The sequence below is a fragment of the Curcuma longa genome, unplaced genomic scaffold, assembly GCF_044706935.1.
Source record: "Curcuma longa cultivar G26 ecotype Majalengka, Jawa Barat unplaced genomic scaffold, ITB_CL_G26_1.1 utg509_np1212_2302976_RagTag, whole genome shotgun sequence".
NCBI lineage: Eukaryota > Viridiplantae > Streptophyta > Magnoliopsida > Zingiberales > Zingiberaceae > Curcuma > Curcuma longa.
Window position 1 is genome coordinate 784,977 of NW_027435603.1, and position 14,492 is coordinate 799,468.

The 14,492-nt window shown below is 37.4% G+C and overlaps 2 protein-coding genes across 3 annotated transcripts; one reads left to right on the forward strand and one right to left on the reverse strand.

The window, feature by feature from the left end:
* The first annotated feature begins 515 nt into the window (after positions 1 to 515).
* On the forward strand, positions 516 to 6,736 carry LOC141820600 (mRNA-decapping enzyme-like protein). 2 transcript variants are annotated; one of them, XM_074707939.1, is made up of 8 exons: positions 516 to 701; positions 824 to 864; positions 1,030 to 1,079; positions 2,474 to 2,618; positions 4,897 to 4,953; positions 5,409 to 5,514; positions 5,652 to 6,086; positions 6,424 to 6,736. In XM_074707939.1, the coding sequence occupies exons 1-8, from the start codon at positions 543 to 545 to the stop codon at positions 6,484 to 6,486; spliced, it is 1,056 nt and encodes a 351-aa protein (XP_074564040.1). In that variant the 5' UTR covers positions 516 to 542; the 3' UTR covers positions 6,487 to 6,736. The 2 variants fall into 2 exon arrangements, with proteins under 2 accessions (XP_074564040.1, XP_074564042.1); XM_074707941.1 differs by having other exon boundaries at positions 5,409 to 5,499.
* A 3,135-nt stretch (positions 6,737 to 9,871) lies between these two features.
* On the reverse strand, positions 9,872 to 14,112 carry LOC141820711 (bZIP transcription factor 12-like). Its single transcript, XM_074708081.1, has 4 exons — positions 13,497 to 14,112; positions 13,339 to 13,410; positions 12,959 to 12,988; positions 9,872 to 10,195 (listed from the first exon to the last, which is right to left on the reverse strand). Exons 1-4 carry the CDS (start codon positions 14,055 to 14,057, stop codon positions 10,094 to 10,096), a joined length of 765 nt encoding a protein of 254 aa, XP_074564182.1. The 5' UTR covers positions 14,058 to 14,112; the 3' UTR covers positions 9,872 to 10,093.
* Positions 14,113 to 14,492: the final 380 nt, after the last annotated feature.

A 14,492-nucleotide genomic window follows, 5' to 3' on the forward strand; every position in this document is an offset into this window, starting at 1 on the left:
TAAATGGGATAAACTTCCGTGGAACCAGATCGATCACCCCAGAAATAGTAAATTGGATAAACTTCCATGGAGCCGTCACCCGAGAAATAAAAGAGTTTTTAAAACAATAATCTATCCTCAAGACTTTTCAACAAATTCATTTCGTGTTTCACCAAACGAAAAGGAACTGTTAAAGAAATCCTTCTATATTTCCTTCTCCCATTTTCTTTTTTGCCTGCCTTCCCACCAATTTATTTCCGTCGAGGCAAGTAAACAGAGCACCAAGGGGAAAAAAATTTAGTTTCAAAGTCCTGGAAGGCGAAGTAAAACATTTGGATAAAACTAGGGGGCATATTGAAGTTTTTCTTTTTTGTTTTTTCAAATTGTTTTTGCTCTTTTTTCGAATCTTGTAAATTTGACCGGAGTAAGAAACCTCGTACTCGCCTATAAAAGTCGCTGCGCTCTCCGCTTCCTTTCTCGGCTTGATCCCCCTCACGCTTTCCGCTGCGTACCCACCGAACTCGAATTCTGATCGGGGTTAGGGCTCCGGTGGGGAGTCGAAGATGCAGCAGAGCGGGAAGCCGGTGCCCAATCTGGATCAGCAGATCACCAAAGCGCTCAATCTCACCGTCCTCCAGCGCGCCGACGCCTTCGTCGAGGAGATCCTGTTGACTGCCACACATGTCGTCTTGTACACGTTCAGCGTCGAGCTCAACCAATGGGTTCGTCCATTCGCCCTTTGGATCCTTCTTTCCTTTCTTTTTTTTTTTAATATGTGTTTTTTTGTGAGTTATGTTTGGTTTCTGCCGTCTGATTAGTGATCGGTTTCTTTCCTTCATTTCAGAACCGAAAGGAGGTTGAGGGATCACTGTTCGTTGTAAAGAGGTACGTTGCTTGTCCTACTTCCTTATGATCAGATTGCCTATGGATATCGGGAGATTTGGTGCTGGCGTCCGGATCCCCCTTTTGTTTCATGTGCTTCGGAACTGGTTCCTTTTTTATTTGTTTTTACTCTTCGTGCTGCTGATACCCGAAACTTTTGGGTTTCAGGAATACACAGCCTAGATTCCAGTTCATTGTCATGAATCGACGTAATGCAGGTACCACAGTGATCCTATTGATGGAATCTATGTAGTGCCTTATATGTGTTTTTTATAGCTAACTCTACTTCGACAAGTAAAAGATTTAAATTTTTATAGTTGCTTAATTGGCCAATTGAGATAATTTGAAATTGGAGCAGAAGAAGAGTGACTGTTCCATGCCTGTCCCAGATATTCTTGTTATTGGCTATGTGTGAGCTGAGCGGTTATTTTCCTCCGTTAAACTGAATCATTATACAGCATTACAGCCAATGAGAGAGAGTAACAAATTTAAATATAATTTGTTGGTTTTAGGGCTTCAAAATAATAGTTAGGATACTTAATGAGGGTGATTGCTGCTAAGAACAATATTTGGTTTGGTTTCAAATTCTGGATTGGTTATCAATGGCTTCCCATTTTAGTGTTACTTAGACTCAAATATGAATGTCAAACACTTGTGTGAATCCAAGTTTGATATGCCTGTTTCTAGAAAAAGTTTTCACACAGATTGTCATTGTTGGAGTGTCAGCGTCTGACACAAATACAGAGGAAGTAACTGAGAGTGTATCGGTGTTCATGTTTTTTTTCTGATTCAGAACTATAAATTGAACATTGTCAATTGTAATCGCTTGACTGTTGATAGAGATTAGCATTTCAAGTTGTTTACATTAAACAATACAAACTTTAGCTTGATTCATTAGTTGGTAGAAGGAAAACAGCCCAAATAAGGCACTCCTTACTGTATATATTTTAATGGTACAAGGAAAGTAACCCCATTTTGTCCAAGTCACTTCTCTTTTTATCCAGGAATTAATTACAAAAGAAAACTTTACAACAAAGATGTGAAACAGGAAGGATTAACCAACTTAATATAAACGATAGATTGAATCTTGATATACCTTAGAAAAATGCATTTTTGTTACCATGAGATGTATTGGGTATTGTCGATCATTTGACTGCAATGAAATTTTGAATGGGTACATGTGATGATATGAATCACTTGAAAAACAAACATATTCGCTCTATAGCTCTATAGTGGATTCACTACAAGATCAATTTGGACTGGCTTGCTGCTCCCTGCAATTAAAATGCTTTTTTCCATTACTTCAATCCTAGTTTACATGGTGATAATTAAATAATGCTTCTCTGTTTGATCATGATCCATGTGAATTTTGTGCTCTTGAAAGACAACAGAAAGGTTGTGCTGTTTACTCTTATTTTTTGCTTAATGCTTTAATGAGAATGATCCAATCGGTATAATAGCAACTTGTGTATAAGCTCTTTGTTTCTGTCCAAAGTATCTGCGGAAAATGTTGTAAGATAGTCAATTTAATTAGATTTTTATGTTATACAGTTGTTTGTTTTCTTAATACTACTCGTTATCTTGTTCTTGCATTCTTTCCCCCTATTAAAAGATAATTTAGTGGAGGATCTGCTGGGAGATTTTGAATATGAAGTCCATATGCCATATCTCTTATACTGCAATGCTTCTCAAGAAATAAACGGCATATGGTTTTATGATTCACACGAATGTGAAGCAGTAGCAAATCTTTTCGGCAGGTATTTGGTTGTTCTGTGGTTGTTTGCATTCCTTTTACTTCAAAGTTTTTTTTTTTCCAAGTACGTAAAAGGGTTCTTTGAAATATCCAACGGTTTTAATGATAACTATCAAGTATATAAAACGATTCTCTAAAATATCCAACGGTTTTAATGATGACCCAATGACATAACGTCGCAGCATGGTGTAACAAATTTATCTCCGCAGTTGCTTGTTGATTTTCTGGTTCTAGTTATTTCAATCAATCATCATTTGTTTATACACAAACCAATATTTTGATGGTTAGTCCTGGCATGATATCATTCTAGATTAAACTGGTATATAGTATATTTAAGGATAATTTGGTAAGATTGAATGGCTCCACACGAGAGCGGTGGTAGCAAATGGGATGTTGATTTTGTAGATAGGGTCAAACTGTTGAGACTTCCAGGAACTTAAATATCTTGAATATTTTGGTCAACGAATGGCCGTGTATGCTGGGGTGTAAGAACGCCAATGATGAATACTTCCTCCTGGTCACTCTCTCAGTCAGTGCTCTGCAACTCCTGGATAAAGTCCCAGACAAAATCAAGCTTTTGATGAAAGGGCGCTCTTTCTCCTTAGATGTTTGCATAATCTGTTTCTCCTCTGGTGAGAAGGTCTCCATCGTTGGTGAGGGTAGCGTTTCCAAGGCAGATTGATGCTGATGTGGGTGGAAATTCAAAAGAGAGTACAACTGGTATGAGGTATGCAGGGAATGATACAGTTGGTTTGGAGCAAGACTTCCTTTTTCATGCTGCAGAGCAGAGTTCTTCACCTGCAGGGGGAGATTTAGTGTAATTTTGAGGCCGTGGACAATTGGTTCCAACTTCCACCTCAGGGATTGGAGGGGAGCAGCTGCTAAGCAAATTTCAACCTTCTCTTTTTTGGATCCGGACCTTGAAGGCTGGAGTTTGGAGCATTCTACTCCGGATCCACTTCCTTTACCAGACCCATTTGCACATCAGCTTACCCATATAGTGGAGCATGGTTTGGGGCAAAATCCTTCTCAAGATGGAAATGCTGCATCTCCGATTGACTCAGTGAGGCAAAGGCCACACTTATTGGCCTTGGCGGAGGAGAGCAGCATGATACTAGAGAAGGCAATTATATACAAGCGCAGGACCGTGTTTCTCCAAGCAGTTGGGGTGAAACAAGAGATGCAGGGGCTTCTTCTCAGGCTCTGTCTAGCAGCAGTCCTATCGCTGGATCTATTCAAATTCTTTCTTGAGGGCCAAGATTTTCTTCCAACCTCAGGCATAAACATAGCAGCAGTTTGTGAGTTGGCGGGCTTCGTGTTTTGGGATACAAGGATTGACACCGATGTTGTTCTGTTGGAGTTGGATCTGGACTAATATGTGTTCTTTTGCTATGTCTTCTTAGCGTTTGTTTTCTTTGAGTAATGAAAGTTTGAATTGTTGTGAATCTTAAATTTTTATGCTGGAATGTTAGATGCATTAATAGACCCTAAACGTCAACTTGTCATGGATCTCGTTGCAGAACATCAATGCGATCGGCTACTGCTGCAGGAAACAAAAGCCCAATATGAGGACCTTTTCACTGCCAGTATTTTGAAGTGAGGAGTCTCTTTTGTATGTGTTTTTGAGGAAGGTGGTGTAGGCTGTTCTGGAGGCATGGAAATTGGCATTCCCAACAGATGGTTGGTTCTGGATCAGCTCCGTAGGCAACACTTGATCATTGTGTCCCTTTAAGATTGTTGCTCCTGACAGATCTTCTCTTTTGCTCCAGTCAATGGGTTGCATACCCACTCAGAAGGAATTTTTTCTCTGAGCTTCAGTACTTGGGAGGACCGATCAAGAGTCCTTGGATGGTATGTGGACAGTTTAACTGCATGCTGTCTGCAGAGGAGCGAGAAATTTGCTTAGGGTAGCTGAAGACTTGATAGTGGTAGCACGCAAACTCAACTGGCTCTTTAAAGCCTGTCTTTGCACCCTAACAGCATTTGGGCTGTTCACAATTTGCGTGCTGATTTGCATAACTGTCATGTGAACCGTGATCATGATGTGCATATTCTTTCTCACCTTAATATATAATTCATTACTGCATATGAGGGTACTTTTGTTTTCCATAGGCAATAGATTTTCTGATACTTTGTTAAAATATTTTTGTTTTGGGTTACTTAGATGCCACAATTTTGTAATTCTTTATGGGCTTTCTTTTTTACTTGCATCAGAAGAAGTGCAACTTTGCTTCTTAAATGAGCTTTTAATGCTTGAGACTGAAGTTTTTTTCCTGGTTCAGAATACTTAATGCCTACTCTAAAGTACAACCAAAGCTGAAACCAGCATCAAGTAAAAGGTAATTTATGAATGAACTTTTGGTCATATTCTTTCATGACTGTTTTTAGATGTTGGATGGGACTCTAGTGTCAATTTTACATGCTTTCAGATGCCAATATTTTTATCAATTATCTAGAGCAAATTTTAGTGAACTTAACTTGGTATATTCATCGGGTGCAAGTAATTAGTTGGATTGTTTTCTGAATAGAATTTATAATTTCCCAGATGTTTCATCTAATGCTGGTTCTTGCTTATTCCAACTCATTCATTTAAGCCATAGGAAGCATTATCCTAGGAAAGGAACCAGTTAACAACGGTTATTTAAACTCTAGATTTCATAATCAGTATATTTTATACATACTGTTGTTCAAGGTGGTGTCTTGATCCATACCCTCAGACACTTGTCTGTAGTCTAATTTTTTGAATCAAGAATTTTTTTTCCTCATGATTTATATCTAATCAATTCTGTGACAGTGAGTTTGAAGAAGTCGAAGCAATGCCCGGTTTATCTGTCACTCCACCAACTACTGATGTTCCTAATGATAATTTCCTTAAGTCCTTCAATGTACATACTCATACCGTATGTTTCTGCTACTTCTCGTCTCAAATTATATCTTCTGCTATGCAAACCATAGAGATTATCAAATTGCTTAACTGCTTATATCAAAAAGTTATCTTCCTTTTTATTTAAGAACGCAAGGGGATTTTAATTTGCAGCCTGCTACGAAAGTTGGAAATACAACAATTGAAGGGCAAGCCCCACTTGTCTCTACGGCTATTCCAGTATTGAATAACATACAAACCACACTCTCATCCACTCAGCCTGCTCCTATTCTCCCAATATCCTCCATCCCTCTAATAGTCCCTAGAGGTTCACATGAATCTGGTATTGGCAACATCAACCTTACTACAAAACTTGTGAAACCTTCCTTCTTTTCGGCAGCACCATCTTCAGTATTGGTAAAGCCACCTATATCATCTTCTGTGATGGATGTTCTGCCAGTCTATCCTCGAGTGGCAGTCCAACAACCAAGAACTACTCCATTATCATTTCCACCACCTACTCCATCTGCCTCTCTAACTCCTGCTCCAAACTATGGCCTGCACATTACCAGAGACAACGTTTGTGCTGCACTCTTAAGGCTTGTGCAGGTAGAACTCTTCACTTCTTGGCTCCTTCCATCCAGCTATTTATCATAATTTCAGATACTTTGTGGTTTCCTTTCAGTTTTCTGTTGAATGATTATTGCCTATATCTGCTCATCTCGGCTTGTGGTCTGCTAGAACATATAATTCAAACTGACAATGTAGAAATTTTCCAACTTCTCCAATGTCCCACGCACCCACCCTGATGATAGATATTTTCTTGCACCTTGTTTCTGTTACTCTTGATTTTATTGCAATTCTAGCTTGAAGACCTGAATCATTATGCTTTTGGCCTTCCACTTTTTACAGAAGCAATTTGTTGACTAACATATTGTTCTTATAGAATGATAATTTCATCGACATGGTCTATCAAGCGATGTTCAATGCACACTATAAGTATCCATGACAAATAGGAGTGTGTTTACTGCCACAGCCTTGTTGATGGATCATTGTAAGTATTACGGTTCATTTGTAAAGTCTTCATAAGTTTTCTTTACCTTTCCCTTCATGTTACCTTTGAAGAGTTAAGGTTGACTGCCATTTTTGATTTGGTTAAAACTCCTTCTATTTCAATACTGAATACCAAGGCTTCATCTGTACTCATAAACACTCTTTGATTTGGTCTAGTTTTTTTAGGAACAAGTTTATTTTAATGCTAAAAGATAAAAGAGGTTGTTACAATTCTATGTAAAATTTGCCCAAAAAGATTGATTCTTTTTTTCTTTAGTATGAAATGATTGATTTTGTTGAAGTAGAGTGGCTCCATCATGTGATGATCTAGACTATTCAGTGGGAAAAAAATAAATCTAATTCAATTTTTTTTTACCTCAACTACACATTTCAATTAAGACAGAATTTTACTTAGTTATTTTTTGTGCTTTCGAATGCAGTAAGTTTTTGCATGTAATTTTCTTTTTGTAAATGTTTCTAATTGACGCAATTTTAATCATGGTTGGTTGTGAAAAAAATAAGAGTTTTAATATAATTTTTTACAATTGGAGTACATACTTCAGTTTAATCAATGTTCAAAGTTCGAAGATACTTTTAATAATTTATTTTTAAAATATGTGTTTTTATAAAGAATAACTTTTGAAGTGATCGAATATTTATATTTGAAAAGTTCTGTTTGATTCATTGATTCTGACCAATTGATTTATGGACAAAAATCAAAAGGTATCAAATTACGTAAATTGTTAAAAAGTATTTTTTTAATAAAAATAATGTCATATCATATATATTTTATGTAAAAAATATTTTTTATTCTAATAGTTATTTTATAATTGCTATAATATAAAAAATTAATTACTTTATTTTATTAAAAAATATTATTATATTAAAATATTTTTTTATTAATCTGTTTTGACGAATCTAATTCTAAGTAGTATGGGTCCAAGATGTATTTTTTTTGGTCTTAGATTTTGTATTTTTAGAAAATCTTCCTGACTGATCACTAATTTTATCAAAATTATTTAAATTTTATTAAAATTACTTTAAAATAATTGTAGTTGTTATATATTTGTAGCAATTATTTAGTATTTGCTATGATATTATAATATGTAATTGTTATGATAGGGTTGGAAAGTTATTTTTGAGATAAATAATATACAATTCTTTATTTTTTTAAAAAAATATTTTTCAATGATTTATATAATTTAGAAAGTCTTTTTTTATTTCTACCCTTATTTATCATTCTTGATAGGCCTACCTAGTCCCTTGGTCCACCCATTCAATATTCTGGTTAGCCATTGGTCAGTTTGGCCCATTATTTGTTGACAAAATAAGGTTTTATGCAAAATAAGTATTGGTTGACTTATAGTGGCACTCTAAGACACTTTTTAAAGACATCCATTTATAATAAAATCTTTATTTTTCATATATTTTTGTAAATTCAAATTTGTCAAATCTGATTAAAATTTTATAAATTTTGGATTTATAGTTCAGTTCTTTGTAAATATCTCGATTCCAAATTTTATTAATATGAAGGTCAATTTTATTAGATTTGAAATTTTTATACAACGTTCTGCACAGATCTATATATCTGATTTTATACCATAAAATTTAATAAAATTTCAAGTTTATTTTTTATAATAAACTAAATCTAAGCTTAATGTTATAAAATCTAAATTTATTGACATTAAAATTATTCTCACAAAAATTTAAATTTAATAAGAAAACTAAAATTAACCTTTTTATCGAAGTTTATGGAAGAGTAAAAGAAGCATTAAATAAAACTGGACACTCCTTTGATATTTTATTTTATTTTGTAAATAAAAGAGTACTTTTAATTTCTGCCCGTACAAATTTTTCTTGCTAGAGATGCAAAGATATCAAATCGGTTAAAATAATAATAATAATCATAATAAACTCTGCCATTTTGCTGGAGGGAAAAAGAAGTTTTCGGAATTTTTTTTAAAAATAAGTAAACTAATTACCTTTATATTTCAATAAAAAAAAAAATTCAATTTTGTGGGATATCGTCAACCAAAACCGGACCGATCCGGCTGGGCTCCTTCGACGGCCGCGCTATCGGCGTAGCCCGCCGGGAAAACCCCGCGACGATCTCGTCGTGGACACAGCAGTGAAACTCCGGCTTTCGACCTTCCCCTTCCGCCGCATTGCACTCTGCACATGCCGCTCGCGACTCCGACGATGGAGGCGACGCGTAGTACTCCGCCGCGAAGCGAGGCGCCGTCTCGCGTAGGCGTAGCCACGGCTGCCTCTCCCGCACATCCATCCACTCGAAGACCTGCGCCGCCATCTCGTCGTAGGCCGGGTCGCGGTTGCTCCGATCCGCCGGGCTGCCGCGCCGCCTCGGGATCCTGATCTCCGGCGCCGCCGCGGCTGCGGTCTCCCCGAGGCGTCCTGATCCCTCGACGAGATTAGCAAACCCTCTCGGCCGCAGCGGCCCCCTCCTCCCCCGCCTCGCGCGGCGCGCCCGGCAGAGGGCCGCGAGGACGAAGCAGTCTTGCTCGCGCGCGATCGCGAAGAAATCGGTCCTCTCGTTGGCGGCGACCCGCCTCTCGCGGAGGACGGCGCGGGCGGGAGGCGGAGAGAGGCATACGAGCGAGAGGGAGATCCGCCGTGGCGACACCCCGATCCGCTCGCTAATGGTCGCCTTGAAGGTCCTGAAGCCGAGCGATGAGACGAGCGGAAGAGAACCGAGATCAATCTCTCGGACGCCGTCGACGAAGACCACGCGGAAGAAGAGGATCCCCTCCGGCGACATCGATGCCATCGCCGCCGCCGCCGCCGCCGCAATATCACCCACGAGGCAGGAGGAGCAGCTCGAGGGGAGCCGGTGGCGGCATTAAACTTGTGCAAAACCGCGGCGACGCGCCTCTATTTGCTTTATAGAAAGATTTTTTTCTTTCCCTTTTTGGGGTTTTCCTTATTTTTTTTATTTCCTACATCAAAAATCCCTTTTTTATGGAGGTGGGCGACCTGATCGTAGTAAAATTAAATAATTTTGGGATGAACTGCAAAATTTACCATCTGTACTGCTCGACTTAGATGGTAATATTACGGTTTTTTGTTAAAATATATTTATATTTGGCATGTAATAGATTGTTATACAATGAACAGATTCGAAAGATTGGTGTGATGACACAATTGCTATTACATTCTGAATTTGTTCCTTCGATTTAGTTATTTTGTGCTTCATCTGCCTGATTCACCATGGAATTTTTCCAATTCTCTTGGAGTTGATAAAAGACATGAATGTAAAAGTTGAAAACTTAACTACCAGAGAAATAAAAACAAAGACATTAATTAGCAATTTTCAACTGTTTATATTTTTTTCCCCCTTCCTTCCTTCCTTCCTATTTTGATTCTTTGAATATACCAATAAATAAAAGATTGAAAAAATCGCACCTTTCATCAATCCAGACTTGGCTTTACATCCTCGTGCAGTGCGTCCTGTATACACTATGCGAGTTTGCTTGGGTTATATTTGGAGACAATTCTGAGAATGGTAACGGGTGTAACTAAAAGGGTTATGATGACTCCTGGCACTTTCAAAGGTCGAACTTTAGTTTCAGACACTCCATGGAGTTGGTTCTTCGCAGTGATCGGCTTGGTCTTCTCTTCTCTGTTACTGGTAGTACGTTATCCATAAGCTGCAAAACAATGCTATGATAAGAGAAGACAGACAATTCAGCATATTATAAAGCTCAGAAAACTCTTCTTAGTTGTAGACGTATCATTGTTCTGTTAGTAACAAGACCTAAACTGTTTGTTTTTCTTGCATAAGCCTTCCGAGTTTGAGGATTCTTTTGTACGATCGGCAATGTTGTACAACTTAAACTGAACTTAAACTGCACTACTGCAACATAAAAGATACTCTTGCTTCAAAAGAAAGGCAGTAAAAACAAATTGGCATAATCAATTTCAGCAGCTTGCCAAACCCATGACTGATTGATATGAGTTGTCTTGATTAATCAAGGCAGTTGTCAAACTGGGACTAAAGTCGCATAGGACAGTAAATTTTAGATCAGAGTTTTGAGAAATAATTTCTCATTCCATCAATGCTACATGAGATGGAGCAATATCCTTTGTCTCCTACATATAAGATTGAATTCTCTCTTACGTGAGATAATTAACAGTTCAAAAATACCAAAAAAAAGGAAAACATTAATGTAGCAGGAACAGAAAGTTGATATGGATGTGCAAGGATTACTAGGGGAAATTTATAAAATATGTTACTATTTAGTAGTTGTTACTATGGTACAGCTATGTTCAAATACAATAATGATTTTAAATTAATTAGAGTTGAAGATTAGAGGAGTAAGGGGGCAACAAACACTTTCTACTTAATATAGTTAATAATAATATAGATATAAATGAACTGTGTGCTAATGATGATGATCTATATAGACCACAATCAAAAAATAAAGTCCATTTAGCTTAAAAATTAATTAGTTGGGGCAGTTGATTGTTGATCTTGTCCTAGAGCATTTAGTATTGACCATGGTGTATTTTAGTGAATGCCCTAATTATCCAACATAAGTCTTATCCCACTAGGTGGGGTCGATTATATAGATCTTTTTACACCATTGAATTTTGTCCCCTATTATATTATCATTTATATTTAAATAAAATTTATCTTGTTTTCTCGTTGTTAACTAAGTCTTTTTTTATCTTCCTCTTTCTCATTTAATTTGCATATTTATCATAGTTCCACGTCATCTAATTGGAGTATTTATTAGTCATCTAAGTACATGTTCGTACCATTTTAAATATATCTCTTGGAATTTTCCTTCAATAGGTGCAACCTCGACTTTCTCTCTAATATTTTCATTTCTTATCCTTTTCATCCTTGTATGTCCTCACATCTATATTAACATTTTCATTTCTACAACTCTCATCTTCTGCTCACGTGCTCGAGTCATAACCCAACATTCAGCCCCCTATAACATAATAGGTCTGACCGCTATTTTATAAAACTTTCTTTTAAATCTTAAAGGTACTTTACAATCACAAAGAACATTTGATGTTCTCTATTTTAATAATCTATTTTAATAATCCTGCTTGTATTAGATACATATGTAACACATCTTTTCAATCTCTCCATCTTTTTACAAAAATAATCTTAGATACATAAAGTTCTCAGTTACAGAGAACTCGTCATCTCCTATCTTAATAATTGTCTCATTATGTCTAATATTGCTAAACTTAAATTCCATATACTCTGTCTTTACTCTACTAAGCCTAAAACTTTTGATTTCTAACATTTCCCGCCAAGATTCGAGTTTAACATTTACTCCTTCACATATCTAATTTACCAAAACAATATCATTTGCAAACAACATACACCACTATCTTGAGAGCTATAATCCTATCCCCTTTCTAACTATTCCTACTATTTCATCATTTAACGAACTATCTACAACAATACCTAATTCATTTCTTGTTTCTCTTTTCTATGTACCATAACTTCAAATCTAAATTCTCTATCATTTTTACTTTCTCTCCTATCCATTTTATCTCTTGTACACACAAAAAACTAATTCTTCTCATAATCATCTACTACCTTCATTATTTTACCAATGAACGTTTCTAAGTTTCATATTCCAAATCTTAGACAATTAATTTTCCTAAAATATTTATTCTTATATAACCTATGGTGTGAAAACTCTTACATATTTAATACTATATTCAAGTTCTCATAGAGATGTAGCGGTCCTTGTCAAGACGTTATAGTCGGACCTCGGACCTTGCAACGCGTTCCTTTCGGGAAACAACCTAATATTAACATAATAATTTGATAGATCCATTCATTGAACAATTACTTGAAAGCAACGTTCACGCAATCCTCATCCTTTTTCATCCGAGCTTGGGACCGACATTGACGGTCCAGAATATCAATTATAAAATATCAATAAACATATTAAATTACTAATCAAAACATAAAATGTACATTGTAAGACTTCTTGTCTAACCTAGCATTATATTTGTGAAACTGATTTTAGCTCGCATATCGTAACAAACATCAAATTACAAATTTACAACAAGATACACGTAAGCCTCAACTTGTATGCTGATATTTGCTTTAGGAGAAAGGGATACATACAAAAACACGAAGCTGTAAACTTTTCCCCAAAATAGTATAAAGGAATTAGTTGTTTGAATTTTAGATCACAGCACAAAAGAAAAAATGCAATAAATTCTGATGTGGCATGGCAGGCAGGGCCCAGATTGCAAGATACAGAAAACTATGAGGAAGTGACATGGCAAGTAGGACGATGTTGCATATAAAAATAGCCATAAAACTATGAGAACATTATTCAAACAAAGTATAAACACTCAAATTCAACTATAAATGAATACTTATCTGTGAAACACTGAAAAGGTTTAAAAAAAACATTTGCTTTAGCTCATACCTTCTTGAGCCTCATCCTTTGCTGCTGCTCCTGCATTTAAAAGTTTAGACAGGACTCATTAACAGAGAAACATCACTTAATGTTTTAAGAACCCAAATATCTGGAAGATACTGAAAAACAGAGAAGATTGTTGATTCCTCATGATCCTACGCACAAATGCTTTACTTAAAAGTTATTCATAGATATCACAATTCTAAAGCCTAATAGACACTCGAACTTGTTAATTTGTCACCGTTGCCAACTACAGAGCTGTAACAATTTCTGATTCAGAAGCGGATTTCCAAGAAGAAATAATAATTATCATAATCTCCGTTAAATAAAAAGACAATCAAACAAGCTATCATTTCAATTGCAACATCTTTTGAAGGTAACTAAATTACCAGAGATCTCAAAAGCCGTGCATTGTCCTCCTCTAATTTTGCAACTGATGCTTCAAGTTGACTAATATAGGCCTAAAACACAGAAGTAGTACAAAGAAGAAAGCTTTAATGCATTATCTTGAATCCAATTAACTTAGATAAGTGAGGAATGACCTCACCTGTTTCCTCTCCCTCGATCTTGCCGCAGACTCCCTGTTTTTGATCATCCTCTTCTCCCTTTGTATCGCCATTCTGTCCACCGGATCCAACAATGGTCGCTTCCTCCCTCTCTCCGCCCTTACAACGCCCTCCTCTCCATTCCCGAACCCTATGGCCGGGTTCTCCAAGAGCAACTTCTGCGGTTCCCCAAACCCTTCCCCTGTTGCATGATTCGCTGCCAAGGCCACCTGGCTCCATCCGGCGGGGACTACGACATCCTCCTCTCCAACCACGCTCGCCCTCGCCAGGAAATCCTCCAGCGTCATCTCCGCGCCGGATCCGTCCGCTCCCCGATTGCCCGCGATCTCCCACCGCATATCCTCCACCGTCCTCCCGCCGACGCTCTTCGGCATCGGGAAGCTTTTCCCTGCGCCGTCTAAGCCCCCGCCACTCGCATTACGCAAAAGTTCCTCCACGCTCATGGATCCGAATCCCTTGGCCACGGCATCAGGCAACCGCGCCAGATCGGAAGCGGGAGAGGAGGAGGAAAGCATCACGCGCGACGAAGCCATGGAGGACATGGGAGTGACTAGGGTTATGCTCCGCGATTCGCCTTCGCCTCTCTCCGGTCGCCGGTTTCCGTTCTCTCTGCGTGGCATTCGCGATGGATCACACATCCGCACTACTGTAATTATACGCCTCATTCCAGAGCAAATTAATCAAACGGTCCTCGATAGTTTCACTAATTATCAAAACACCCCTTAAAATTAATTTCATAATTCCTTTAACATAATTCGAGGACTTAGATAAATTTTGTGATAAATTAAGGGCGTATCGGATAATGAAAAGGCCGGCACTTGCCGTATGATTAATTTTATTTTATTAACAAATAAATAATCCAATAATCTTGCGTGGGGACGGCAATAACCCGGAGATTAGTCATTATTATAATATCAAATTGCCCTTTTAAAAAGTGGTTTAGTTCTAATGTAACGACGGCTGTTATAATGTCAGAA